The 27903-nt window shown below is 45.2% G+C and overlaps 1 protein-coding gene across 1 annotated transcript; it reads left to right on the forward strand.

Annotated features, from left to right (window-relative positions):
• The first annotated feature begins 6441 nt into the window (after positions 1-6441).
• BAX (BCL2 associated X, apoptosis regulator) lies at positions 6442-27272 on the forward strand. The gene is made up of 6 exons (XM_066607932.1): positions 6442-6618; positions 15120-15168; positions 15318-15479; positions 18942-19077; positions 20481-20585; positions 21992-27272. The coding sequence occupies exons 1-6, from the start codon at positions 6522-6524 to the stop codon at positions 22091-22093; spliced, it is 651 nt and encodes a 216-aa protein (XP_066464029.1). The 5' UTR covers positions 6442-6521; the 3' UTR covers positions 22094-27272.
• The last annotated feature ends 631 nt before the right edge of the window (positions 27273-27903 follow it).

Below are 27903 nucleotides of genomic sequence, written 5' to 3' on the forward strand. Positions count from 1 at the left end.
CCCCTCTCTACAATCTCGAACTAGTTTGAGACGAATACTCAAACTCGAACTCCATATAGAGACAGAGGAGAGGAGATGATGACGTGTGTTGGAGTAATTACTGTTTTTTATTCACTAGTTGACTGATACCACCAGGGTAGACATGATCTGCCCTCAGAACCCTCCCCCCCTTTCCTCATTTCTTTCTTACAGTTCTCTTTTAAGTCTCCACTCATTTTGTGCAACGATTGAAATAATACCAATACATGTCAGACTTGTATTTAATAAAAATTTATTTGAACCAAAAGTAAGACGAATGTTTGCAGAACCCTTCTGAGGTGGTATACCAACTAACGTCCTTGAGAGAGGTTGCGTTCGGCTACATTGATTTTTATTTTCAACAAATTATTCACTTTTTTACCTATTTTTGTGATTGGCTGATTTATACAAGTGAAGTCAAAAGTGAAAATAATACCCATATGTATTTTTGACGTCAGAGGGCTAGTTTACTCAGAACTTGTAACATCGGTTCAAACAGTCACCCGACGTTTTTATTTGAAAATTTTGAAGAGGTTGCTTTACAATACCTGAAATTGTATCAAACAGGTGACTAATTCTTCCATCCCGACAATCCACCAATACAATCCGTCCCTTTCCAGCACCACTGACCCCGGTCCCCTCTGCTCCAGTACCTGCTGATACAGGTAGCGATAACAGGATGTTTATCACTCACACGACTGCTGCAGCCAATCGTTGGCCTTAGCGGTCTTGTACCGTTCGTGCAGCCATGTATGATTTATTGCAGCCCTTAGCTATGCTGCGGGGAACAAGTTGCCTGAAATAATAAGCGGTAGTAACCATATTTTATTGGCAATAAACTGCATGATATCTATGAATGATAAACCTGTTATACAGGTTATAAGGACACAGAGCGACCTCCCCACATCTTCCACAGGCTCCTCGTTTAGTGATTCTGCCCTTGGCTGTACATTAACTTAGCTGTAGTGACTTCTGTGTAACATTTATTGCATTAAAAGACTCCAATAAAATGTTCACCTTCATATCTAAATCTTCTATCTTTTAAGTATAATTTCTGTTGAGAGACGGTCTATGAGTATTCACTCCTTTCTGTGTCCTCCCACAATTCCATGTACTACATTATTTGGGAGGAGGCTATACTGGTGCTCATCCTGGGCTTCCTGCTTTTCGAATATAGTTACTGAAAAACAGTGTAGGCTAACGCATATATAAAATGTAATAAGAGAGAGCATACCCGGTAATGCAAGGTGACCAGATTTTCCCAGGGTCAAAGCGGGACAGAGGGGTGTGGTCAGGGGCGGGGCTTATCACCATGTATGATTTTTACCTCCGTCATAAAAAGTACAGGGCCGTTTAAAAAAACACAGGGAGCAAATTCAGCAGTATCTCTGCATCCAAAAAACAGTCAAAATCTGTACCATTGTTGCATATTTTGACTGGAACTCAGCTACGTATCTGTAGCTGATTTTATACTATGTGGTGCTCCCCCTCACCTCCTCCGAAGGCTTCCTGCTGTCAGCGCTCCCTGGCTTCTAGTTCCCAGTAGCCTGTAGTGGCCTCACCTGACCAACATCACCTGACCAACGCTGCCACACCTGGCTAGCCTGCTGGGAAGCCTATGGAGGAGATCAGGGGAACACCGCATAGTCATGCAGATACGCGACTGATTTTAGTCTAAATACGCACCAATGAGACTGATTTTGATTGTTTTTTGGATGCAGAAATGCTGCAGAATGTACGGTGGAAATTTCTGCTCCGGACATTCCGCAGCATTTCCACCACGTCTAAACATACCCTAAGTCAGCTAGAGGTACGCTGCCATAGGCAGACTGGCCGCAGTAGTAATAGTGTCCCCTATACTAGCCCAGTAGTAATAGTGTCCTCACATTGGCCTCAGTAGTAATAGTGTCCCCTATACTAGGCCAGTAGTAATAGTGTCCTCACATTGGCCTCAGTAGTAATAGTGAACCCTATACTGGCCCAGTAGTAATAGTGTCCTCAACATTTGCCTCAGTAGTAATAGTGAACCCTATATTGGCCCTGTTAGTAATAGTAACCCCTACAGTTTCCTCAGTAGTAATAGTGACACCTATATTGGCTCTGGTAGTAATAGTTAACCCCTACAGTGGTCTCAGTAGTAATAGTGACCCCTATATCAGCCCCAGTAGTAACCATGATGCCCACAGTAGCCCCAGTAATAATCGAGCCTCCCCTGAAATCAATATACTTACCTTCTCCTGGTCTTCAGAGCGCTACTGCGCCTGGACTCCTACTCCCTTCTCCTCTTCTCCTTGCTTCTCGTCAGGCTTGAAAAAGACCGTTCGGTTGAAACGTTGCTGTTTTACCTTGATGCCATGGGAGAATAAAGCTTGAATACTTCTTTTACAAACCTGGATCCTGCCATATTATTTACTATGGACTTGTTTTGGGAATGTGTTCAGGTTTCCGGCGGCTATTGCATACTGGAGGTCCAGCCACTAATGTGGTGAGCAGCAGTGCTGCTGGTGATCTACTATACACCAGGGGGTATCATAACAAAAAGGTAAGGGCATGTCCACATCTGCACCAAAGGCTCCATTTGGCTGCTGCCCTATTTTATCTGGGAAATTGCCTGAAAGCTAGACTGACGCTGGACTCGCTGTATTATAATTAACAGGGTGCTTTCGGCATTGCTCTGGTCCTGCATTGATGGCGCCGAACAATGGAAAATATAGCACAGATGTGAAAGTGACCTGTCAGCAATATCTAGACACATGATCCTTTTTCACATTATTTTGATTTAGAAATGGCCTTTTCTGAAGAAACAGAGAGATGTAGTATTGAACCGTGGGACAAGCCTTTAGACACTCTGAAAATAACTGTTGATTATAATGATCAGCTGATGGAGAGGGGTCCTGAGCGGTGGCTCTCTGACCATCACCTGCTGATGATCTATCCAGGAAATGGGTCAGTATTGCAGTATATGGTATTTCTGCTGACAATCTATTAAGACAGGCTACTGGCCTGTCTTAAGAAGCAAAAATACATGATAGTCCTGGGGGCCTTCACAAGGTTTAAAGCTGCCAAGAAACCCATATGGCACCTTGTGATTTCATCGGGTGGGGGCATTTAGAACCCCTTACACCAAGTGGTCCATTTAACCCCTTGAGTGGCATGCCTGGAAATCTTCCGGGACGAGCTCCACTGCTCATAGCGACATAGCCCGGAAGATTTCCGGGCTATGTATCACTATGGGAGCTGCAGAGCACAATGCCACAAGCTGTGACAGTGTGCTCTGCCTGCACAGTCCCACAGAGAACAAAGCAAGGGCTTTGAAGAACCAGCAGAAGATATTGCCGATATGCCCGCAATCTCCTGCTTTGTTTACAGGTTGCCATAGAGACCATCGGCTTGTCAGAAGCAAGCCGATGGTCTCTGTGGCAGAGAGAGCTTGGTGCTTGGCTGTGAGAGGACAGCTAGGTACCAGCTCTTACAGCAGAGATCAGAGAACACCTCCGATCTCTGCTGTGTTAACCCTTTACATGCGGCAGTCTATGTGACTGCAGCATGTAAAGGGCTGTCACCATCGGACTCCCGGAATGTAATCGGGGGTCCTGATGGGTCCCTGTGGAAGTCCCCTAAAGGGACAAAAATTAAAAATTAAAAAAAGTAAGAAAATTATTTAAAAAATTATAAAAACACTTGTCTCCCTTTACTTTGTAAAAAATCAAAAATACAATCACACATGTGGTATCCATGCGTCGTAATGAACCAGAGAAGGAAGTTAATACATTATTTAATACCTTAATGACATGGCCCCTTTTTTTCTTTTTTCCCCATTTCTTTTTTTTCTCCCCCCTGTTTAAAAAATCACAACTTGTCCCGCAAAAAACAAGCCCTTATATGGCCATGTCAATGGAAAAATGAAAAAGTTATGGCTCTTGAGACGCAACTGCAAAATTAGTTGAAATACAATGATTAGACCATTTTAGAAAACCTGGTGGGCATGACAGGGTGGTAGGAAACCTGCCACTCAAGGGGTTAAATGTCGCTGTCAGAATTGACGCTAGCATTTAAAGGATTAACAGCCTTGATCGGTGTGAACACTGATTGTGGCTATTGTAACCGAGTATCCGCTGTTAAAACAGCTTACCCGGCTGTGTACGGAGTGCGCTCGGCTCTTGATCCTGCTCGGCTCTTGATCCTGCTCCATGCAAACCCCGTGCAACCAGGATGTATCTATATATAGGGGGGCGCTAAAGGGTTAGAGAGGCACACCAGCTAGTCACTCTTATGCCAAATGTTATTAGGTGCAGACAAACTCATCATCGGGTCAGACGTTATTATGTAAATATTACCTCATAAACATGGCCCTACCTGAAACTGACACAAACAAGAGCAGCGGGGATGAGTAATGCAAGGAATGCTCGTACGCGGTAGTGCTGTGCACTGTCAGTGATAACAACGCTGTAAACACGTCTATCTGCAAGTTACTCAGCTAACCGGAAAAGAAACAATTTGTCAGAAACTTGTCTTCATTATTTTACGGTTATTTACAGGGCATTTACCCCAGGGTAGCTAGGTTGTCCTCCAGGTAAAATCCCTAATTTCCTGGGTAACAACCCCCAATGTCAGCACTCATAATGCTATGTGAGACCGGTCTCTCAGTGCTGCTCAGCCAACATAGTTCTAAACATCCACAGAATTATAATTGACATTCAAAAGTAAAAAGTGGCACGTGCCAGCGACAAAAAATGGCATTTACTGTGTACCATGAACGACATGCAAGGGGGGGGAGAGGAATATCCGTGCAGAAGATGCTGATTACAATCCTATGGGTGCCGTACCGGCAGCCATATTGGTACTGGTACCATAGTGACACAGATATATTAAATAAGCGCAAAACTGATTTATCGACATAAGGAATATTAAATGGGGTTGCTATGTGACAATAGCTCTTTTCTATATAACCTATTAGGCCACATGGGCATCATAGATGGAATTGAAGTGACTGGAGCGGAGGTGCTTGGGTTGCTACCTTTGTCACTGAAAAATACCAGCCAAGTTAAAAGGGAATGCTGTATAGGGGTGCGGTTAGGGACACGGCTTGTCATGATTTATGTTCTCACCTAAGTAATATTAGTGCCCCCGTTAGTGGTCCTAGAATAGGGCCCCAATGATAATAGTGGCTCCATTTAGTAGCCTCAGCTGTAATAGTGCCCCCTTTAGTGGGCCCGGTAGCAATAGGGCCTCCTATCGCTACCACAGCAGGTGGCATCATAGCTCACTATGAAGTTCTGGTCGGGACAGCACTGTAGCGCTCACAGAAGGCCCTCATGCCTCCCCCTGGCATCTGCGTGGCATACAGTAAGTGCAGGAAAGCAGACAGTGGGAGAAGGGAGGATCATCTGTGAGCGCTGCAGCAGGAACTTCACGGTGAGTTATAGCGCTTCCTGCCGAAGGTGTTCACACTGGATATTTATCTTTTACCCGCCATTGATATGGTTGCTAAAAAATACCGGCACCAGCCTCTAGAGTAAATTACTGGCCGAGCCGAGGGTGGCCACTCTGGCTGGGTGGCACCCTAGGTGCATGCACATCCTTCATTATCCACACTTTGGGATGCACAAGGCCTGAATTCTTACGTTGGTTGGGGGTCCCAGCGATCGGACACCCACCAATCAGCAAGTTATCCCTTAGCATGTGGGTGGGTGTACCTTGCTGTGGTGGAGAAACTCCTATAATCAAATTTAAAAAAAAAAAACATTTTATGGGTGAACTTTGGCCCCCAAGGCTCATAAGACAGTAAGCATTGTGAAAGTAATGCTCCCTGCACGCCATGTGACCTCTGCTTTCCACTCCTTTGAACAGAACTTTATGTACTGAGGACTTTTCAATGCATAGATTTCAAATCTGTGTTGCGCAAAAAAAATAAGAAAAAATTATGGTAATTCTTGAAGAGGATTCCGAGCGTAATCCGGATGGGGAAATCGGCACACAGACCACCTCCATCAAATGGACCCGTGGCAGCTACAGATGCAATTCTGCAGCAGAAATACAAAGTATGGCCATGGATTTTCTGCCAGATCCAATCTGAAGCAGATTCTGCAGTGTGAACATAGCCCAAGATTTTCAATTCTAGGCTCTAAGCAAGTTGGCGGACAGCCCAAGGCACTATGTCTTCCATACTATAGGCACATCTCCATGTGCTATTAGTCAGTCCCTAGCTATCATAGTTTGGGAAAATCTGCCCTGCCCTGAGATATTCTTTAATTTCCTAATCTGTTGTCAGATGAGCAATACCATCAGAGGCACCATGCCAGCTCATTATGTGCCCAGATGCCCGGCAAAAAGCAATGACACAGCACAATTAATTGCCAGTAGTCAAGATGGCGTCGGCTACAAGTGGCGTACTGCGTCATGACGTCACGACGGGCTCGCTCGTCAGGGAGGTGCGGCTTGGTGCTCCGCTCTGTAGTGTCTTGGCGGCAGGAACATAGTTGGGAGTCAGAAGTCGGAGCAGGATGGCGGAGAAGGGAGCCGGCGGGGATGCACCCCAGCAGGAAGAGGAAGGAGCCAGCGGACGGGCCCCGGGAAGGAACGGGCAGAGCAGCGGCTCAGGTGAGGCCAGCAGCGCTCCCCGCACAGCTACATGCCCGGGCCTCTCCCACTGCCGGGGAGTGCATGTTGTGGGCATCTTACCTGCGGCTGTCGGACCACAAGTCCCGGCCGCGCTTTCTTTGCCTCTTCGGTTGTACAGCAGACTGCTGCTTATGGCTATTGGGCTAGCCTGGTCATGTTGTGGTGGCTTGTGTGGCCCCTGCTTCCTGTGGCCCCTGGAGGAGGAGCTTATACTCCAAAGTGCTGGGACTGTCTAGCAGTCCTATGTAAATACTACAGCCATGCAGTGTTATTTGTGGTGACATCTGCCAGCGGCCATAGTACAGTTTAGGGGGGGGGTTCACCTGCCGGTTGTTGGGCTCGCCTGCTGCTGTAATGCTCAATGATGGGTTACCAAGGGAAGTGGCTGGCACTACCCTTCCCAGGGGGCAGCGCAGCGTTGCACTGAGCAGGTGGTACACAGCTGGGGCGTCCAGCCTTGTAGATGGGCAGGTTGGGGGGCTCGTCTATCATGGCTCTCTGCCCCAATGGGGTGAGTGGTGGGGTGGATGAGTAGGCTGCCCCCTAGGGTAACTCCGCATGGGGTTATGTAGCTTGGAAGCTGGCTGAGGCTCCTCGCATCTATGCTGCAGAACCAAGTAGTGCGGCGTGCTGGGCCATCTGTGCGGTACAGGGGCAGAGCGGACAAGGGGGACGAACGGGCCCTCTGATAGTTTATAGGCGCCATCCGGTTCATCATAAGCCTGGAGGATTGTCCAGGAGATGCAGGTTTCCTGCTGACATAACCGGTATGGAGTGCCCAGCGCAGATGTGCCCCGCAGCGGGGGCCAGCGTGTATCAGACTGACCAGCCCCATAGATCAGCCCTGCTGGCCTCTATTCGTAGAACAGTAGTGGATCTTGGCTAGGAAGGCATGGATGCCTACATGATGGCACGGAACATGGACTGCAAGATTGTTGGGCCGAACTTTCTTACAGGGGAAATAATTACAAAGTTTAAGAGTAGAAGAAAAAAATCCACTTTCCCGTGGGCCGCTGCTATGACTGAAGTAAGGAAAGAGTACTCAGTGGCCTCCTTCTGCTGCGACACATGCATGCTGGACCCGTGTTCATTCCATGGACTCAACGCGGATCTGTACCTGAATCTTCTGCAGATGGCTGTGGATGAGTTCCTGGATGATCTGCCCCTATCCTAGCAGGAGGCCACCTCCATACATGGCAGTGGTCCCACGACCTCACCGGGCCACAAACCTCTAACTTGTGAGCCATGTTTAACTAAAGCATGTAGAGAAACTTTACACTCGGAGGATTTGGCGGCTTTACTTGTGATATGGCGCTCAGCAGAAAAGTGGCAGTGCGGACCGCTACATCCTGCAGTGAACACGGCTGTGTTGTCACAACTGACTGATGACTTCACGCGGCGCACCGACTGGCAGGTTCAGCTCTTCCTGATTCCCTTATATTGGGTACTTGCGCACGGACAGATTTTAAGTTGTGCCCGATATTCTCAGATGCAGCTTGCATGGCACACCGATGTCTTCAGTCCTGAAATTGGGCAGAAGTATCATCCTTGTGGAAACCTCCTTCAGATGTGATGTAGCGGAGCTGCAGTGCGCTCTGTAGCCCCAGCCTACGTGTAGAGGGCAATAAATGGTGGAATTCCAGACATTTATGGTAAATATTTCAGTGTGAAACTAGACCTTAGTTACTCTGTTGTTGGAGGTGGTCCTCGGGACGTGTCTTCAGGATCAGTTACCAGTGTCTGGTCGTACCACAGGATGCCCATGGTGAGCCACTCATCTGTCTACAGTAAAGGTTTCATCACCGACGTAGAAGGGGGTTCTTTACTGTAAGAGCAGTGGGACTATGGAACTCTCTGCCTGAGGACGTGGTGATAGCAAACTGAGGAGACTCTTGAGTGTAGCTATATTATGTGATAATCGCTGATCCGGGGATTTATTTCCTGCGGGTCAGTTTGTGTCCACGAGGGTTATAAGACTTATCATGACTTTCCAGCAGCTGAATAGACTTGCCTCTGCTCGGACCCCTGAGCCGGCTGGGTGGATGCATATGACCTCTGTGGATCAATCTGAGGTCACAGCATCACAACTCTTTAAGGGCCGCTTATATCGCTCAAACTTCATGCAAATGAAATGAAGCGATCTTCATCCTGTGTAAATGCAAAAACCTTGTATTTGTTCACTTTTTGCTATTGCTGACTTTTGATCATCATATAAACCATCGCGGGGTTCTCTCTGCGTGTAAACGCTCCCCGCCTTGCATGGAGCGAGAAAAAAAATCTGCATGTAATACGCAGTGACAATATGCCAGTGGGAGCCCTTAGGAGCAACTGTACAGGGGTCCGAATCCCATAGGATGGGAGGATGGGGCAGCGCAGGAGACATGGCGCAGGTCACCAGTCAGTCGGCGTGTGTGGACTAGTCAGAGAATGGGTAACAAGTGTACTGACACTGCAGCGATCAGCGGCTGCATGTGTGATGTAGTGGGGCCGGGGCATTTCCTGGAACAGCAGCTAGTAATCGAGGCAAGAAACCAGAATGACATGAGGAAGAGGCGGATGGTTTTGGCTCCCCGGCTGATAACAGGAAACAATAGACTGTTTTGAACTGCAGATAAGGCGGTCTTTTACGGGATGTCTGGTCGCTCCGTTATGATTCATTTGTTACATATTAAACACCATGTAGAAGTAAATGGGTCGTTGGGGTTATTATAAGAGTATCTGTAGGCAGTAGTGTGCTACCACACAGCCTGCTGACTGTGGAGCCTCCCAGAAGTAGTCCTCATCCAGGGTTGCATAACTAGGAGTTCCCCCATGTAGTAGTGTAGTAAAGGGATTCTCCCTGCAGGGGGCGGTTCCTAAATCGCTCCCGCTTGTGAAGAAAGCCGTTCTGGAATTGTATTTTTTCATCAAAGTGACTGTAAACAGAGTCCTCACTATAAAGGGGTTGTCCTGCTTGTAGTACCCCCACCCTCTGCGGGTGCGCTGGGCAGGGGGCTCCTGGCGTTGGGCACCTGGGTGCAGGAGTTATATTACATGCAGTAGTGGCAAAACTCCAACTAATGTCCACCGAATCTACAAGTGTAAGTAAACTTTTAGAAAGCTCCTGGCTTGTCATAGGTTTTGATAGAGGGAGGGGGGAGGTGGAGACCCCCACCAATCCCTAAAACAGGTGGAAGTGCTCATCTGCGCATCGTGGGACTGTAAGATATCCAAGCGGCAAGCGCGTGGGTATTTTTGTCAGCCCCATTGATATGGGTGGAGCAGTGACAGCGCGCGCTCAGCCAGCACTCCATTCATTCTGACATCACTGCCGGGGAAGAAGGGAACTACTACCTTCCTCTGCTCATGTGAGCCTCACTAGCCAATCAGAAAGCAGGTGGAGTGCAGCGGTAGTCTAAAACACTTCAATGCATCGGGGGGAGGGGTTAATAGGGTGAACAGCGGGTAATATCACTTCCGCTGAATATTGTGTTGTGCGATATGGACCTCTCGTAAAGTCTTAGTAATATAACCACGTAGGTGGAAGCAAGATGGCGGCTCCTGATCATGTTAGGCTGTAGAAATCGCCCGTGATCAGTAGTGGGATTTTGGAGCTTGTCTGCGGTCTATGCACCAACGGAGGGCTCACTCACACGGGAGATGCGTCCCGCATATTATATGATGATTTTTCATGCGCGTGTTAAATCCCTGTAGCCACATTGGTTCAAATTATGAGCCAAAATAGGACGTTTGGTTTTTTTCTCAAGAGTGTAATATAAAAAAGCAGATATGTGAGTGACCCAATAAAAATCAATGGGCTTTTAGCAACACTTATTACGCACGTGAAGTATCTATTCACGCTGTGCAGTAAATAATATGGCTATGTCTTCCCTGTAACCTAGCGATATAACATCACACGCTTGGTTGTTAGACATTACTTTTGCTTAGAAGAGCGGTCATGTCCCCCGGTCAGCACGGCCGGCTGCATAGCTGCAGCCCCACTATACATAGTATATAGCAGATATACTTGCTGACCCCTGGAGACCCAGTTAGGTGGTCTCTAGTGGTGGGGCCGGTTGTCGGGCAGCCTCTGAACTTACTGGCGTGTGGACTGGCCAGATTATTAGGGAGTCCTGTTAAAGGGAACCTGCCCCTTGGAACAGCACCATAAAATGGGTTATGGTGCTGCTCCCGGAGGTGACGGGAAGCCGCGGATACGTGACCTAGTGAAGACTGTGTGAGCAGTGCTGATCCTGATGTAACGGCTTCTTTTTTAAGAAGTATATTTTTTGGTCTTCTGGCCATTAAATGTCCTTTCGTTCCGTGGACATCTAAGAGTGAGTCAAAATGTTGGTTCCTGCTTCCACCCAGGGTGTTGTCGCGGCTCACTTATGTCACCGGCGCAGTCCTTGGGATGTTTCTCATATTCTCTGCAGCGTTCAGGCTTATGTAACTGAATTTCATTGAAACTTAATCTGGGTTTCATACTTGGCAGAAGCTACCCAGGAAGCTGCTCTCTGTACTCACGGCTGTGAGGCTGTGCTGCGTCTCGTGACTCAAGTGGAGAAGCTCTAAAGCTCCGCCAGAAGCTGGAGAACGTGACGCTAGTGGCTGTCAGAGACCTCTGTTAGTGCAGCTAAACGGCAACCGCAGTACTCAGCATCTGCTAGCTTCTGGTCTGCTGGGGAGCAACTGAAGGCGGTGGAGCTTGGGGTGCGTCCCGGCACACTCTGGTCTTTGGGCTGGGGTTCCCTCTGAATCCCTCAGAATAAGTCAGACGTCGCCGTAGGTGGTCATTACTCAAACAGACCCGGAAGATGTCCTTTCTGTGCGGCACAGTAGTGTAGCGGACTACGTAACTGGGTTTACTCAAATGTGTCCCCAATCTTGCTAATGTACTACAACTCCCAGCTGCCCTAGTAGCCTGTGAGTTGTAGTTTTGCAGACTACTCCGATCCGCTGCTCCACGAAGCTTACCACCATGGGGAGTACAGCGTCTCTGAGGAGGCAATGTATAGATTGCGGGTAATAAAAACCTGCAGCCAGTCTTAACCCCTTAACGCCACAGGGCATAACTGTATGTCCTGGATGTGGGGTACTTAACGCCACAGGACGTACGCTTACACCCTGTGGATAGCGCGGGATCTCTTCTGATCTCGCACTATACGGGAGCCGGCATCCTGCTGCAACAGCGGGGGTGCATTGGGACAGCGACACCCTCTGTTAACCCCTTACATGCCACGATCTATGTTGATCACGGCATGTAAAGGGCTCACAGAGGAAGGGTGCGTCCTGTGATGTCACCGGACCCCCGCAATGTAATCGCGGAGGGCTAACAGGTTGCTGTGGCAACGTGACACCAGCTACAGGTGTCCTGCTTTGCCAATGCCTATGATCGCTTTTACTGGTGATAAGGGATTGCAGGACAGAAGTCCTGCAATGGTTGATCATAGTTGCTATGGTACAAGTCCCCTACAGGGACATAAAAAGTGTTAAAAATCCTTTATTTGTTTTTTTGTGCAAATATGAAAAAATGTAAAAAAAATCCCACTTTTTTGGCATTGTTGCACCCGTAACGACTCAAATAACAAATTGCGCACACTTTTTATCCTGTATGGCAAAAAGCATAAAAAACTGGAAAAAATGCTTTTTTTTGCCTCCCAAAAAACGCAGCAAAAGTGATCAAAAAAGCCCCAAAACGGTACCCATAAAAACATCATCTTGTCACGCAAAAAATAAGTTGAAAGCAGCAATCTTGAGAAAAAAATTATAATTTCCAAAAAGGGTTTTATTGCAGAAAAGTAGAAAAAAACTTTGCTATGGTAATCATAACAACCCTCAGAAAAAATGTATTATATTATTTATGCTGCATGATTAACGCTGTAAACAAAAATCTATGGCAGAATTGATGCGTTTTCTCTCCTTACAATCATTTAAAAAAATTAAGTTTTACAATGTAGTCAATGTACCCGAAAATGGCACCAATAAAAACTACAGCTCGCCACACAAAAAACAAGCCCTTGTACGGCCGCGTTGACGGAAAAATAAGTTATGGCTTTTGAAAAGTAGAGATGAAAATCCACCCCCCTTCAAATTGTTGCGTCCTTATGCCCAAAATAGGCCACGTCCTTGAGGGGTTAAAGGCGGAACCAAGATCCTTATTTATCAGTGTGGCCCCTTTGGTGTTGGGGGTCCCAGTTTCCCAATTGACCTTCATGATCTAATAGACCTCTTGAGTTTGGGTTGGCTGCTGGGTAGTGTAGCTGTCTGTGGTCTTGGAGACGAGATGTCTGTAGTCAGCACACGAGGGAAGGTGACTCATACCAGGAAACACAACCACCATCTGCCTTGTGGTGTTGGTTCTTGTAAATGGCAGAGTAGTCTGAAAGTTCTGCCAAGTCTTTCTGTGCAAATGGTCCCTCTATTGTCAGTTGGAAGCCAAAACCAGGAGTGGAACCTACAGAGAAATAGAATGGAGAGATCTGCATCCCTTCCTGTATTTTGTACCCATTCCTGGTATTGGATCACAAATACTGATGTAGAACATTGACCAGATCCGGCCATGTGAACGGGGCCGGAAGATTTACTAGCAAAAATGCACTAAAATGTGAAGTTCAGGTGTCTAGAAAAGGAGACGAGGAGCTGTAAAGTCATGAAGGTTATTTGCCATTCTGCCATGTGGTTACCTTGGTGTTTATTTGGCATAACTACTATATGTCTGATGGGTAGTGATCTCGCCTCTGAAACCCCTACTCATCAGAAAAGGGGTGGTGTCAGACAGCCCCTCTCTGATGCAGCTGCTTGTTGCATAAGGGGCCATTTTAGTTCCTCCCCCCCCCCCCCCCCCCCGTCCTTATTATTTAGCTAGCCCTCCTATGTCTGCTAGTGTTACCTCGGTTAGTCATTTCTATCTGAAAGTCCTGGAGTCCTTCTTAGATGGTCATGTGATACTAATTCTGACCAGCTCCGATTTACTTGGGCTTATGTGTTCAGTTTCTAGTTCTAAACACAATAATAACATCCTCCTGATTTGTCTAATTACGGTCTGTAGCTCATTTAGGTGAATGTTAGTAACTATTAAAAAATTATAGTACGAGTGTTTGTGGTGGCGCAATGTGCCACACAGCTCTGCTACATGCACGTCACAGTCGGCTCTATGTTGCTTTTGCATATGAGCTGCACGAGATTTACAAACTTCTGCTGCTCGCTGAGGAAACATGGTGGCTCATTGTTTTAGCATATAAGCTGCATGGGATTTACGGACCTCAGCTGCTCGCTGAGGGGACATGTTCACTCGTAGCTTTCGCATATCTGCTGCATGAGATTTACAAACTTCAGCTGGAGGCTTTGGTGAAATCGTGGCTTGTCGCTGTGTCACGTAAGCTGCATTAGTTTCACGCCAGCGTTGAACCCTCTGTGCTGACATGTTTGCACTGGACAACAGTTGACTGTTAGATGATGGCTCCACTGCGGTTGGCGGCATTAGCACTTGAGATTGCATGATATGACGTTCAGGAGATGTGAAGGTAGTAGTGCAGGACTATGCTTCAATGTTAGTCAGTAGGCTCTGCCGTTTGTGAAGTGTCGTTTTTTTTTTTTTTTTTTTTTGTAGTCTCCACACAGGAGTGCAGCTGTCTCACAACCAGCTACAAACTTCTAGACTGAGTACTGCTGCATCCATAGTAACTGAGGCCGCAGGGGTTTGTGGGGCATGTAGTCCACCCATAATTCCTCATTCAGTACACAAGAATAAAGGACCTGTGATGACGTTTGTCATATGATCAGGAGGGCAGAGCTAAGAGTCAGTAGCTGATTACATATTGGTGACATCACAGGTGCTGTCCGGCTCTGCATGTAACTCACAGCACACACGGACAGACAAGTAGCCATTAACACATTGATATAGTAGAATACAAAAGGTAATGGCATTGTTGCCAAGATGTTACAGGCTGTAGCTGGTCAGGTAATGCTATGCTGATACAATCATGGGATGGATGTGAAAGCAATATCAAGATGGTGTCTGATAAGCATCTAACAGGTAGCAGCCCTGCCTGTATGAGTGCAATATACAGAGGAGATGTCTAGGGTATGACAGGCAGTCAGCTGAGGGGCAGGGATGGAAAATGTCTTAGCCGGAGTGTCCTTTTTAAATGAGTGTCAGCGGATCGCTCCGTTCTGTCACTCTCATACACTTCAGTGAAAAGATGTATGTGCAAGCATGGCCACCTCTCCAGTGAAGCCAGTGCAATAGGTGGTATAATTGGGACTCCTGACCCCACTTCTACCCATGAAACCATTTCCATATATTTGACAATAGCTGTTGTCTTGGTAACAGACTACGCGACTACTTTATAAGATACTATAAGCTCCTGTCAGTCTGATAGAAAACTCTACTATACTTGGTTTGCTGCTTATTTGCAACTTAATATTTGTATCTTCTATGCCTATTTTTCCCCTTGTTTTACCACTTTGCCTGATGTACTGCCCTTCTTGTAATGCAGGTGTATCCACGGAGCAGATCATGCAGACTGGCAATATACTGCTGCGCGGGTGAGTAGTAATGAATGGTCGTATGCTGCCATTTTCATGTTTGGGCTTCTGCCTCCTCCGTCTATTTTGGAAGTTCCTCTCCTCTTGCATGTATGGGTCTTAATCACGTTTGGTCCTATCTTTAATTGGAATGTCCTCTTCCCTGTCAGGTTCATAACGGATCGGGTGCATCGCAGTCCAGCTGTAGATACTACAGACGTGCCAGAGCTGGGCGCGATGGAGCAGCAGCAGGTGAACCCATCCACTAAGAAACTCTGTGAATGCCTTCGCAAGATAGGAGACGAGTTGGACGGGAACATGGAGCTGCAGAGGTAAGTACTTTGTGGGTTATGTCACCCACACATACTGCTGAAAAACTCTATGGACTAAAACTCTAGCAGTTCACTCGGCCCCTATTTTCTGCGCCTCTCTAAGGCCGTGTTCAAACAGCAGAAACTGGTACAAATTTGGCTTGCAAATTTGCGTAGATCTTGGGCAAGTCTGCATCTCCATGTGAACGAGTCCTGGGGCGTGGCGTCGATGCCCATGTTGCAGGTGAAAAAAATGACTTGTAATTTGATAGGACTCCACATCAACCTTAACACACTAATTGGCGTTCGTTGAATGGGGCTAATCCACCTGTGAATCCGTGGCAATCTGTAAAGGCAAATCTGCGGCAAAAATCGGACACTCTGCTTTGTATTTTTTCGTGAATTGTCATGGAAACATTCCCTGAAGCAGGTTTCGCACTGGCTAGACAATTGCGCAACACAAGATCGATTTAAAAGGGCTGAATTGTGAAACCAATGATTTTCAATGGTCTCCTTCACATTAACGATGTTATCCCTGATGCGATGTTGCGAGAGGAAAAAAAAATCCTGGCATGTCCTATCTTTTTGTAATGTGCAATTTTTTTTTTCTTTGAATATCAAAGTCCTATTGACTTTTGCATAAAAAAAAAATTGCATGACTTTTTTTATCGTGGGCGGCAGCGATGCAATATTCTCAAAAAAAATGCTCCGCTGATGCCCAGATGCGATTTTTCTCGCATCAGAATCGCGGTCACCCTGTGAAAGTAGCCTAAAGCCATGGCAGTATTCTGGCCATGTAAATGAGGCTTATGGGCAACTTTAAAGGGTATTGTCAGGATCACGCGGGTTGCTCACTGTATCTTATATCTAAAATCATTTGCAAATGCGCCAATCCTTACTTCTCACCCTCCAAACATCTCATCCCTATACTGTTCAGCTTTGACCGCTCCTGGAAACTAACTTGAGTAGTTAACTGTAGCCCAGCATGCTCCATTCATCCTGCCATTACTTCTATGTAATTGCTCTGTCCTTGTCTTCAGCATACGGGGTGGGCATGTGCAAAGCCGGCTGTGTCTCTGCTCTCCCTACCCTGCATTCAGTAAGCTCAGTTGCCCTTTCCCTAGGGAAAAGGTTAACCATTTCATATGCACAGATCAGTTGATCTTATCAGATCTTTGAGAGATGCTCATTGCAGAGTTTCGGTCTCCTCCCCTCTTTACCCTCTGTAAATAAGTCTCAAGGGGGGAGGATAAAGGCTTAAACGGCCTGTTGGAGCAGAGTAGTGGTAAATGCATGGAGGCGATGCAGGTGCTTCTTGGAACTTTAGTTTCCCAGTTAGTCACATGACCAGTATTTCTGAGACTGAGGACGGCCTTGTTTGTTCAGTGAGTAAGTGGAGAAAGTCTGAATACATAGGAGAGGCGGCCGGTAAGAGAATATCGCATGCCCAAATGATATCTAACAGTGTTTGCATTCTAAACGACTGTTGTGTCTGGAATAAAGGTCAGAGCGCACTTCAGGAAGTGAGGGGGCTGGCCTGGGTGAGGAGACCGCTGCAGGGCAGAGATTACTCAGTGTGCGCCTGGCTCTGATAGGAGGGGAGGCGAGAAGCCTCCAGCGCATCACAGCCTAGTAGGCCTGAATTCTGTGCCTAGATTGAGGTGTGCTGGAAGCACTGAGGCGGATAGAAAATATGGCGGCCAGTCTCGCAAGCCCCCATGCCCCTCTCCTTTGAAGGGACAGTGGCTGCTGCCTGTAGCTCCAGCATTGGCAAACCCCCACCCTGAGCGACCAGGGACCTAGGGAGGAAGGAATGGTGGAACTGAATGGCTAACTCCACTCTTAGTCTGCCTTGGTGGGGTAGTGCGCGAGAGTCCTGGTCCAGACTGGTGCTTGGAAGACCGGCGAGAAGTATAGGTCTGCCTCCTATGGACACTAAGCTATAATTGGTTAGGTTGATTGCCTGCAGTGGGGGTTTTGCAAAGTGGGATTAGCTATGGCTTTTTCTCCTTAGTGTCCGCCTCCTAGTTGCAGTAGTTATATCCGTGGTCTTTAAGATGTGTCCTCCAGTGATATGGACAAGAAATTAAAATGTTAAGCTGGATGTGCCCGAGCCGTTGCATACCAGAAATGCTGTGGGTGACGAGCACAAGTCGTCTTCACCCTGCGGTGCTGTTCTTGCTGAATCTCTTCTGTGTAATTTCCTGCAGAAAATGCCTTTGCCAACAAGTTGTCTGCAGTAGATCCAAGTTTTTAGCCGCGTGCATGTTCCAGGCAGTCTGCAGCGTCTTCAGTGCTCTCCTCTGTGGGCACAATGCTTGAGTGCCACTATCTGGCAGGCTGTATATAGCTATGTGTAGGGGCATCACAATACCTGTTATCAGAGCTAGTACATGGCAGACATAGGAGAGCCTTGTCAGAAAGGGCTATTGTAGAGTTGGAGAGTGCTGAAAATGACTGCTGGAGTTCTTTTTGCAGCATAGCAATGGTATTGTGAATGCATCCGGTTGGGTGTTGCGTATCTTGCAGTCTTCTGTTAGCTTAAGCTCTTAGTGACGGCCCCATTGCCTTTTTACGTGCTAGGTAAGTGAGCTTTAATCCTCAGGGACGTAAAAACATGCCTCCTCTGAGGACTAAAGCCCTGCAGACTGTAAAGGCGACAGCTCCATGCTGACGGAGGTAGGCCGACAACCTGGAACTGTCAATGGGGGGGGGGGGGGGGGGGGGTTGGGATATTCGATCGCATGAAAGTAAATAAGTGAAAAAAAGTTACGTTTCAGCTCCCCTCACAGATCGCATCCATGAGGCGCTAAAACTACTCACCACTGTCCTGAAACTATCTGGTGTAAAAAGGACATATGGCTGTCTTCTGTGCATGCACGCCTAAGGAGAAATGGCAGCGCATGCGCAGAAGACCAGATCGGCGCAGGGGATTTGAAATCTCCTGGCTACTGAAAGTAGCCGGGAGGCAGGAGATGTCACCGGACACCGCGTTGACCGGGCCCATGATCGCTGCTATCCAATGGATAACAGTAATCACAGAAAAGTTCAAAAAAGTTAAATGGTTAGTTTCACCTCCCTTCATGGATTGGATCTGTGAGGTGAGTTGAAAATACTCATCTGTCCTCTGATATTCTGCGGCGATCTGGTCCTTCCAGGACCCGATGGTGTTTTCTGCGCTTGATGCCAAAAAGGCTCGCACCCTGGGAAATTTAAAATCCCTCTGCTCCTGGCTAGCTCTCCCTGGGAGCCCTTGTATACAGTTCCCCGTCACATGATCACTGTTATCCAATGGATAACGGCGATCATTTAAAGTTTAAAAGAATGGAAAAAAAAGTATGTTGCATCGCCCCTCATGGATCATGTCGTACTCAATAGCTGAACATTCAGATACCCTACTTTAAAATCTTTGACTTGATCCAATGTTTTCTGCACCTCTGACTAAGTGCATTATGTATCTGACCTCCTTCTATCTGCTGCTAGGATGATTGAGCAGGTCCACGGCAACCCTCCCAAGGAGGTCTTTTTACAAGTGGCTACTGAAATGTTTGCCGACGGTAACTTCAACTGGGGACGCGTGGTAGCCTTGTTTTACTTTGCTTGCAAACTGGTTCTTAAGGTAAGCTTCTTGTATCTGAAGATTCCTATCCTGTAGAATGTGACTTACTAGTATGAGAGAAATGCATCTGTAGCAGTTCCTTGATGTACTACTTCTGCTCATAAAGTAGTATTCTAATCTTTATACTGCATATACAGTGGATATAAAAAGTCTACAGCAGTTAGAAAGCCACGTTTTGGTCATGTTTAAAAAGAGGGAAAAAAATCTGACAAAGATAAATCATTTCAGATTTATTTCCACCTTCAATGTGACCCGTTATCTGTACAATGCCATTGAGAAACAAATTATTTGAGAAACATTATTTTTTTTAGGGTGTAATAACAGTTCTTGGTAAGGTCACTTCTAAAAATACAAAAACCTGGTATTTTGACGGGTGTGTAAACTTTTTATATCCATACCCACATTAGGTGTCATATATGGTTGCTGCAAAAAGCATTGCTCCTCTGGAGGACTCATCGCATCTGCGCATTATATGGACTGCCGACTAGATGGGCTCAATCTAATGTTGTAAATGCGCATGGGCTGACCATGGGATCACCTCATTTTGAGCCCTTAGTTTTACTGCATTCCCTGTATAGAACAGTGATACTACCATCACCAGTAGGGGGCACCTTTAGTTGTGTGGTGCAGCATCTTGCACACTGTATTTGCAGATGCACTGCAAATTATTTTTTAGCCCCCTTCCCCTTCAGTTTAAGAGTGGTCTCACATCTGTGTCAGAGACGTGAGTAGCTGTACCATCACAGATGCAGTTGTAAATACCAGTAGAAAAAATGCATGCAGCGCTTTTTCTTCTATCTCAAAGCTGGGCGAAGAGCGTGCAGACCCCATTATAGTCATGGGGTCCAAAGACAAGCGTTCGGCTGCAGGGATTTCCTCTTCCTGCACACTGAACGGAACCGAAATGCAGAATCCCCACTGCAGGTATAAAAGTGCCCTTACATATTTATATAGTGCAGTACAGTATATGGCTTGATGTCCCCATTAGGGCTCGCCCATTATGTCTCTGGAGTGTAGGAGAAGTCCGGGTACCCGGAGGTAACCCACTCAAACAAAGGGAGAACCTACAAAAACTTTTTATTCCTCCATCATGTCTAATAGCAGCGTTGCGTATTAAACGCTGAAAATGTACATCTTTTAATACGCAACCCATAGAGAACAAGTGGGCTGCACACACATAGTACACAACAAAATGGAACATGCTGCATTGTTTGCACATGCATGTTGTTCGCAATGTATATACACAAATGTGAAGGGATCAATGAAAATCAATGTACTTTCCTTGACTCCACTCACTGTGTTGCCGGTGCATAATACATTGCATATTTAGCTTCGTGTAAATGAGCCCTGAGCATAAATTTTTTTCAGAAGTAATTCATCTGACAGCTGTTGGTTTCCTGCAGGCGCTGTGCTCGCGTGTTCCACAAATGATCCGCACAATCATAGACTGGACTATGGAGTACCTCAGAGACCATGTTGTCCAGTGGATCCGGGATCAAGGAGGCTGGGTGAGTTAGGATTATTCATTCTTCTGTGAACTTACTACAAAGACATGAACAGAACACTTTTTAGGGATCACTAGGCATGAGTGAGACTTCATGCCAACACGTAAGGTTGTCTCTACTTGAATGGTCTCTTAAAAGTACAATTTCCATTATCTCGAAGAAAAAAAAAAAGCTTGATGGAACACAGGACTCTGAATGACGATCAGTCCATGTGAACGTCCGCAGCGACTGAACGACCAACCATAACTTAGCGGTTCAGTTTCAGCAGGCATATAAATCAAATGACGATCGGCCTGTTTACTATGAATGGAAGTGGGCGCCTCTATTCAGTGAGCGATCTTTGATCCTGCATGAAGCCACTGGAGCGACTATCATGGAGATGGCCCAACAGTCGTTCCATGTAAGAGGGCCCTGATGCTTGGACTACATGTGGCTGGTTTGGTTTCTGATAAAGAACATTTAGAGGACAGCCCTCATGATGAATGTTCTGGGGTATCTTCTGAAGTCTGATCCCTCATCTATTCATGAACAAAGGGAAGGTGTATCTTATTTTTTTTTCTATTGGCCTCTTAACTGTATTTGTTTCCTGTTACTATCCTGCTTTTTGCACTGTTAAATGACGTGAAACACACTGGACCTGATGTATCAACACTCCCATGTAGCAACCAATGAAAGCTCAGCTTTCCTTTCTACAACTGCTCTGGTAAAATGAAAGTTGAATTCTCATTGGTTGCTGTGGGCAACAGATCGTTTTGGTAAATGAGGCCCAGTGTGCTGTGCACAGTTATCGCCAAGGAAAGTGCGTTCTACCAGGACCTTCCAGCAGAACTGTCACACTAATGGCTCCACCCACATTGAGCTGTCAACTTTGTAAACACTGGGCGCAACAATGTAGCTGCATGTACAGAGGATTTGAAGTGTATCTTTGAGGTTTTTGTTTTTCATTACTGTATTGTCCCAGAAGCTTTGTTGTATGTGTTGCATCTGGACAACCTCTTGTAGGCCGGCTGCACACGGACGGCGTTGCATTGCGGAATACAGACCGGGCGTCTTACTCCGGATTCCGCAGCAAATTCCGCCCATAGCATGCTATGGAAAAGCAGTTTTTCCTTTTACATGAGTGGAAATCGATTGCGATTTCCGCTCCTGGAGGACAAATCATAGCATGCTCTACTTTCAGTGCGTATTCCGTATGGACTGCTTCCATTGGTCAATGGAAGCGCATGACACTGTGGGAAGGTAGCAGGTAGGCGACTACTTGGGAGGAGCAGCAATTAAAAAAAAAAAGTGTGCAGCCAGCCTTAATTCTGCACACCTTCTGCATTTGTCACAGTCTATGTCCTTGAGAAACTGCAACTTGTTATGTACTTCCGTGCTCTGAAACGTTTTTTCTTTTCCTCTTTTCACAGGAGGGACTTCTATCTTACTTTGGAACGCCTACCTGGCAAACCGTTGGGGTCTTCCTAGCTGGTGTTCTCACTGCCACTGTTGCCATCTGGAGATATTCTTAAGACTTCTCTTGCGGTCCTAAAGCTTTCATAAGCTTGTACTCTACATCCGGAAGCACAAATGTGACCTGATCACTCCAGCATTAACAGCAAAACTTGAAATCAAGTGCTTCCATCAGGGACTCCACCACACTCCTTGAAAACAACTTACATAGGCACTGGTGCCAGTTTCGGGATCATTTTTACCCCCATCCCACCCATATTTTTTTTTTCCATTAAAATGTGCCTTTTTAATATATGAAACAGTTTTAATAAGCCTTTCTTAATTTAATACTTGAATTTGTGCCCTAACCATTCTGCACCTATTTGACAAAACGATGTGCCACAGGGCGGTGGTTGGAGAATGTGCATCTAGTCCCCTGTTCTGTATGCGGACAATTAGTTATGGGTTTTAAATCTAAAAGTTGCTGAGTTTGCACTTTTAAGGAAGATTAATTCCGTTATTTAAGTAAAGGGAAAATGGTTCTAGCTTCAGTTATGAACAGGGCAGCATCGCATGTCCATGTAGTGTCAGGATGTTGGATCCTGTGTGGACAAGATTGAAATGCTGCTTTCTGGGACAGCTGTCTACAAATGTGAAACTGGCCAAAATCTGAGATGTTGATACCTGGGTTGTAAGAGAAATGGCTTTTCCTATGTATGTCCTGACAACTGTGTGGCATACCCGCGGTAAGAAAGCATTTTACATTTGGCTTCATTAGGAATTTAATTTATTTCAGATCCATTCCTCCAAATATCTATGTGTTGATACATGAAGGGATCCTTGGTTGGTGTTTTTTTTACTAGGCTCGATCAAAGAGCTAATTGTTTACTTCGTAGACTGAAAACTGCTCTGTGATTGGACGAGAAATCATTGATGGTACCAGCGTGTAATCCAATTAGTACAGCGAAATTCTGCTCTCTGATCTCAGCTGCCGCAACTAAGTGCTCCAATGTATTTAACATTCTGCAAGTAGTGGTCATCTATCGTTTTGTGTCTGCAGCTCCTATGCTGGTCTATTCTCTTGTAAGGGGCTGCAAAACAACAAATCATGTGTAGGCTAATCCGACTTTCTATCCATTTTATACTTTTTCCTAAGCGTGTTAGCAAGAAGTGTTGAACTGACTGGATGGAGTATGACTGCAAGATTAGGCTGCAGTGCTTGTCATGTGCATCCACAGAAATCGATAGGTTTGCATGGGAGCTGCGTACACCTATGCATTAGAAATTTTAAAAAAGCAATGCAACAGTGTACATGTCCCAAAGAAATCTGCAGGAAAATCAATTTACTTTTTACAATTAACACCTTTCTCTTTCAATGTGTGTAGAACGGTTTCCTGCTGGTAAACTTGATGAATATGCCTATATTGGTACAACCAGGATAAAAGGTGTATAAAATGCAGCAGGATGGAGTACAAAAAGGCAATGTAGCAATATTAAAAAGTACAAGACAAAAGTGGCAGTAAAGATAAAAAAAACAATATATCAGTGTAAAAAAACTCACCTAGCAAGCGGAGAACGGCAGCAGAAGGCAATATATAATAGTAATAGATAAAGCACAGAGCACACATGTGAGCCGCAACCACTCCGGCCGGTAGCGGCTGCATACAAAGATACTGTGGGCTGGGGGGGTGACGTCACCTAGCCTAACTGTTGAAGTTAAAAAAAGCCCAAAAAACTCAACACATCAAGGCCTCAGGAAAGAACAGTGTTTAGGTCTTAATACGTGTTGGGAGTTTTTTGGGCTTTGGTAGTGAGGCTAAGTGATGTCACGCAACCCCGCACTGTGTGTGTATGCAGCCGTTACCATTCGGAGTGGCTGCTGCTCACGTGTGTTCTATGCTTTTTCTTTACTGCTGGTTATTGCATTCTGCTCCTATTCTCCACTTGCTGCTGGGCGTTTGTTTTTTTTTTTTGTTTTTTTAACATTGATATATTTTTTATCTTTACTGCCTGTCCTTTTTAATATTGCCTTTTTGTACTCCATCCTGCTGCAGTTTTATATGCCTCCTTTTCCTGGTTGTACTGATATATAGGTATATCCATCAAGTTTTGTGCACCATTTGTATATTATTGCTGTTGTATTTCATTTATTCTGGTAGGCTGGGGTAGTGGCCTACTTACGGGTCGCGGCTACTTGTTATATACTTTTAGCGCAGGGTTATACATGCATATCCATATATACGGTTTCCTGCTGGTATTCTCTGGTTTTCACCCACTTCTTTGTTTTTAGTTAGTGCCCTAGCTGTTCTACAAGTGAATACATCTATGTCTAGTATCTAGAATTCAATCAGCCCAATTTACTTAAATGGAGCTTAGCTGCAATACCAGACACAACCCATGGATGTGAGTGGTGCTGTTTCTAAAATCAGTCATGTTTTTGATTTCATACTATCCCTTTTAAAATATCATCTATCCTGAACCCGCCTATCAATGTTTTCTATATAAAACTTGCTTCTATTGTGAAATATGGAAGCAGCACCACCTACAGGCTTTGGGCAGTATAGCAGATGTCAATTAAAAGCTAGGCAGTCCTATTAACAGTAAGGCTCAGTTCACACTGATATTTTTTTTCAGCAGATTCTGTTTTACAAAAAATGAAACTGTACAAAACAGAAGCGAAACGGATTGCCTTCTATTTTTTTTTATTTGTCTCCCATTAATTAATGTAAAAAAAATCAAGTTTTTTTGGACTGGAAGCAAAAGTACAGCAGTCTGCGTTTTTTGTTTGTGTTAAAAAAAAAACCAAAAACATAAAATTGAAAAGCTGATTGAAACTGAGGGTCTTCAGCATCAATACATTTGTATGGGCAGGAAAAGTAAAACTTGACTTTGTTCTATCGCTCCCACAAAAGAACAGCTAGACTGGAAGCAAAGATGCAAGTGTGAAGTGGCCCTAATTGTGAGGAGCCGTGTGTTAAAATGCTTTCAGCCTAAATTAAAATAATTTTCATCCTGTTGCCACCTAATTTTTGGATTGATAACCACTGTAGTATTGTAATGGATGTACATGAGGGGGAAAGGGGCCATATTGGAATAACAACTTGATCCCATATGTGAATTTTTGTCATCTTTTATATTCTCTTGTAGATTTTTTTTTTTTAACTTATTTTACAATTTTGTGACTTTTTTTTTTTCTAACAGTAGAAGGTGTAGATGGATGTGTCAGTGCAATGATGAACTCTACTGGACAAATACTTGATACCACTATACCTCAGCCATATGCTGTGCAGCCTTTCTTCTCTGGATGGTGGGCAGTGAGGATTTCTTGTCAATATTACTTTAAAGTGGTTTTCCAGGCAGCACCCACTGTCAGTGCTGGGATACACTGGGGTTGGAGCAGGTGCTGCTGGTCTGACCCTTGTGTATCCCGAGACTGACAGTGGGCGCTGCCTGGAAAACCACTTTAATACCAGCTTTATTGGAACTGAACACGGAACGACAGAACTTTTTATATAACTATCGCCATAGATTTTAGGAATAGACAATCATTTTAATTTAACTTTTTTTTTTTTTTTTTTTTTTTTGCTATCCTTGCTATTTACCATTTGCGCCTTTTTAAAGAGGTTGTCTTATTTGTAAACTATTGATGACTTGTCTTTTGGCAATAAGGTCATAGATCAGTGGGGGTCTGCTGTTGACCAGCCTAGTGTGCTTGTACACGGAGCTGACTTCTGCAGGAAACAGCTCCGTTCTCACCGCAGTGGCGAGACTTGATACTGAAGTGACTGGCTGCAATACCAAGCCTGGACACTGCAGTGAGAACAGAGCTGTCTGCTTCCTGTAGAAATAGATTCAGTGCATGGGCATATTACCCGGTACACAGCTGATCAGTGGAGGTCCTGAGCAACAGAGCCTTGTCGATTTACTATTGATGGCCTATTCTAAGACTAGACCGCCAATATTATAAAACTGGACAATCCCTTTAAATATGCTGCCATATTCTGCCTAGTTTACATGGAAATAACATGCCTTTTTGTAACCAGGGCCATAAATGACAACGCCCCCACCTTTTTATAGCTATAATGTTTGTATTGTGCCGATGGTTTCAGGAGGGTACAGATTGGACGTTTGAACTGCTGCTCTCCTCCTTTATTATATCAGTTGCTGCTGTTTGTGAGCAGTGATGCAGATAATTGTGTTGAATATGTACATTTGCTCCAAAGGTGTAGTAGCACCTTGATAGGTGAATGACTGACTGAAAGATCTATTATGTTTATGACTGCACTTCCTTTAGTTTTCAAGAAACCAAATTCACTTTTATGCTGATTAATACTGTACTTCAGTGGATTCTTGGCTTTGTTACAGAGCGCCTATGTGTGCACTAGAATAGTCCTGGAAACAACTGTTCGGTTTACATGCAGCAGCATTGCAGGCTAAATGAAGCATTGCACAGTTCCTACTGAGATCACTTTGCTGCCTGAGTAATGCAAGGACATTTCGGGTCTTACAGAGCTAGAGAACAGGGGACCCTTCCATTGACTCAAATTCTTTAATATTTCAAAACATCCCATTTAAACATTGTAAATAAACTTTACCTGTGGTAGAACAAAGTAATCAGCGCTCCCCAGGCAGAACACAGCGTACGGTCTGTCTTATCAGCTGTTCTGACTAACGATGGATTTCATACCAAACTGAAAATCATCGTTCGGCAGAAAAGGCACAGAGGGGCACATTTACACGCAACAATTATTACTCAAAAGATTGCTTTAGTTTGTATAGTTATCAAATTGGTGCACACAGGTATAGAACTGATAACCCTGTTACAGTATTAATCAGTGTAAATTCTGGCCCACATTTCCATAACGAATGGTTTTCCACAGTAACCACATGCCTTTGGTTGCCGGAGGTGGATTGGGTTGCAGTGGTCCAAATATCTTGCCAGGTATACTGGCATGATCATGTAGCTATTGGCTATCGTAGTTGGGCGCAGTTACGAATGCAGTAGGAAAACCCAGTCTTAAATTTCTTGGTTCCTGGTTATCATTGACTATCAATCACACAAGTTTATTTCTATATCTGGTGCTTCACCTGCTCAATAATTGCAGACCCTGCATTGTGGAAAGGTGGGCTCTATGCAAACAATCTGCTTTACAGTATCCTGTTAGGAATAAACTCTCTTCCAGAGTGACATTTTGTATTGCTTTTTAACTGTAGTTTTCATGACTGTTCAGTCCAATTGAAATAAAATCTTAAATATCACATCCAGGATTTGTGTTTTTGTTTCCTATGTTACTCGGAGTTGTGGATGTGTTAGATCAGGACCGAGCTATAGAGAATGACGGAGCGGAGACCATGCAGCAGCATTTTATCGCAATAAATCAAGTATAGATGAGCAATGTATGCTACGTTCCAAATTATGCAAATTACTGTAAATAGGATTTCAGTAAAATAAGCATTTGGGTTTTAAAATGGTTTTAGCTACCTGGTATCCATTCCAGACTGTAAGTAGATTGCCACATGATCTTGCTTAATGTGGAACATTCTCTTTAACCAAGTCCGTTCTCGTGGGTGTGTTAGAGAAGGACCTTTCTGAAGATGAAAAGCGTGAAATAGTCCGGTGTCTTGCAAAAAACACACTAGTTATTGGAAACTGGAGAGATCTTTGAGTAGTGAAAAGATGTGAGTGATTCGCAGTACAGGTGAATGTTATCTGATAAAGGCTCAATAAGGAAAGTTTCTGCCAGGCAAATCTGATTTAAAGGGCAGCTATAAAAGATGTCACTGATGAGCAGTAAACTGGTATTGGAAGGTGCTGAAGTCTCCAGAGTGCCACAAACCCCTCGATACAGGATCCTCCAGAGGGTGGAAGCTTTGCAAAATCCACATTTTG

Source organism: Eleutherodactylus coqui, chromosome 6, assembly GCF_035609145.1.
Source record: "Eleutherodactylus coqui strain aEleCoq1 chromosome 6, aEleCoq1.hap1, whole genome shotgun sequence".
In the NCBI taxonomy this organism is placed as follows: Eukaryota; Metazoa; Chordata; class Amphibia; order Anura; family Eleutherodactylidae; genus Eleutherodactylus; species Eleutherodactylus coqui.

What these genes read in the sequence shown, in the direction of transcription:
- BAX (XM_066607932.1), top strand. Translation starts at nt 6,522, where the DNA reads ATGGCGGAGAAGGGAGCCGGCGGGGATGCACCCCAGCAGGAAGAGGAA. An exon ending in CGGGCAGAGCAGCGGCTCAG is followed by an intron (nt 6,619 to 15,119) that starts GTGAGGCCAGCA and finishes CTTGTAATGCAG; the next exon opens with GTGTATCCACGGAGCAGATC. An exon ending in TCCGGGATCAAGGAGGCTGG is followed by an intron (nt 20,586 to 21,991) that starts GTGAGTTAGGAT and finishes CTCTTTTCACAG; the next exon opens with GAGGGACTTCTATCTTACTT.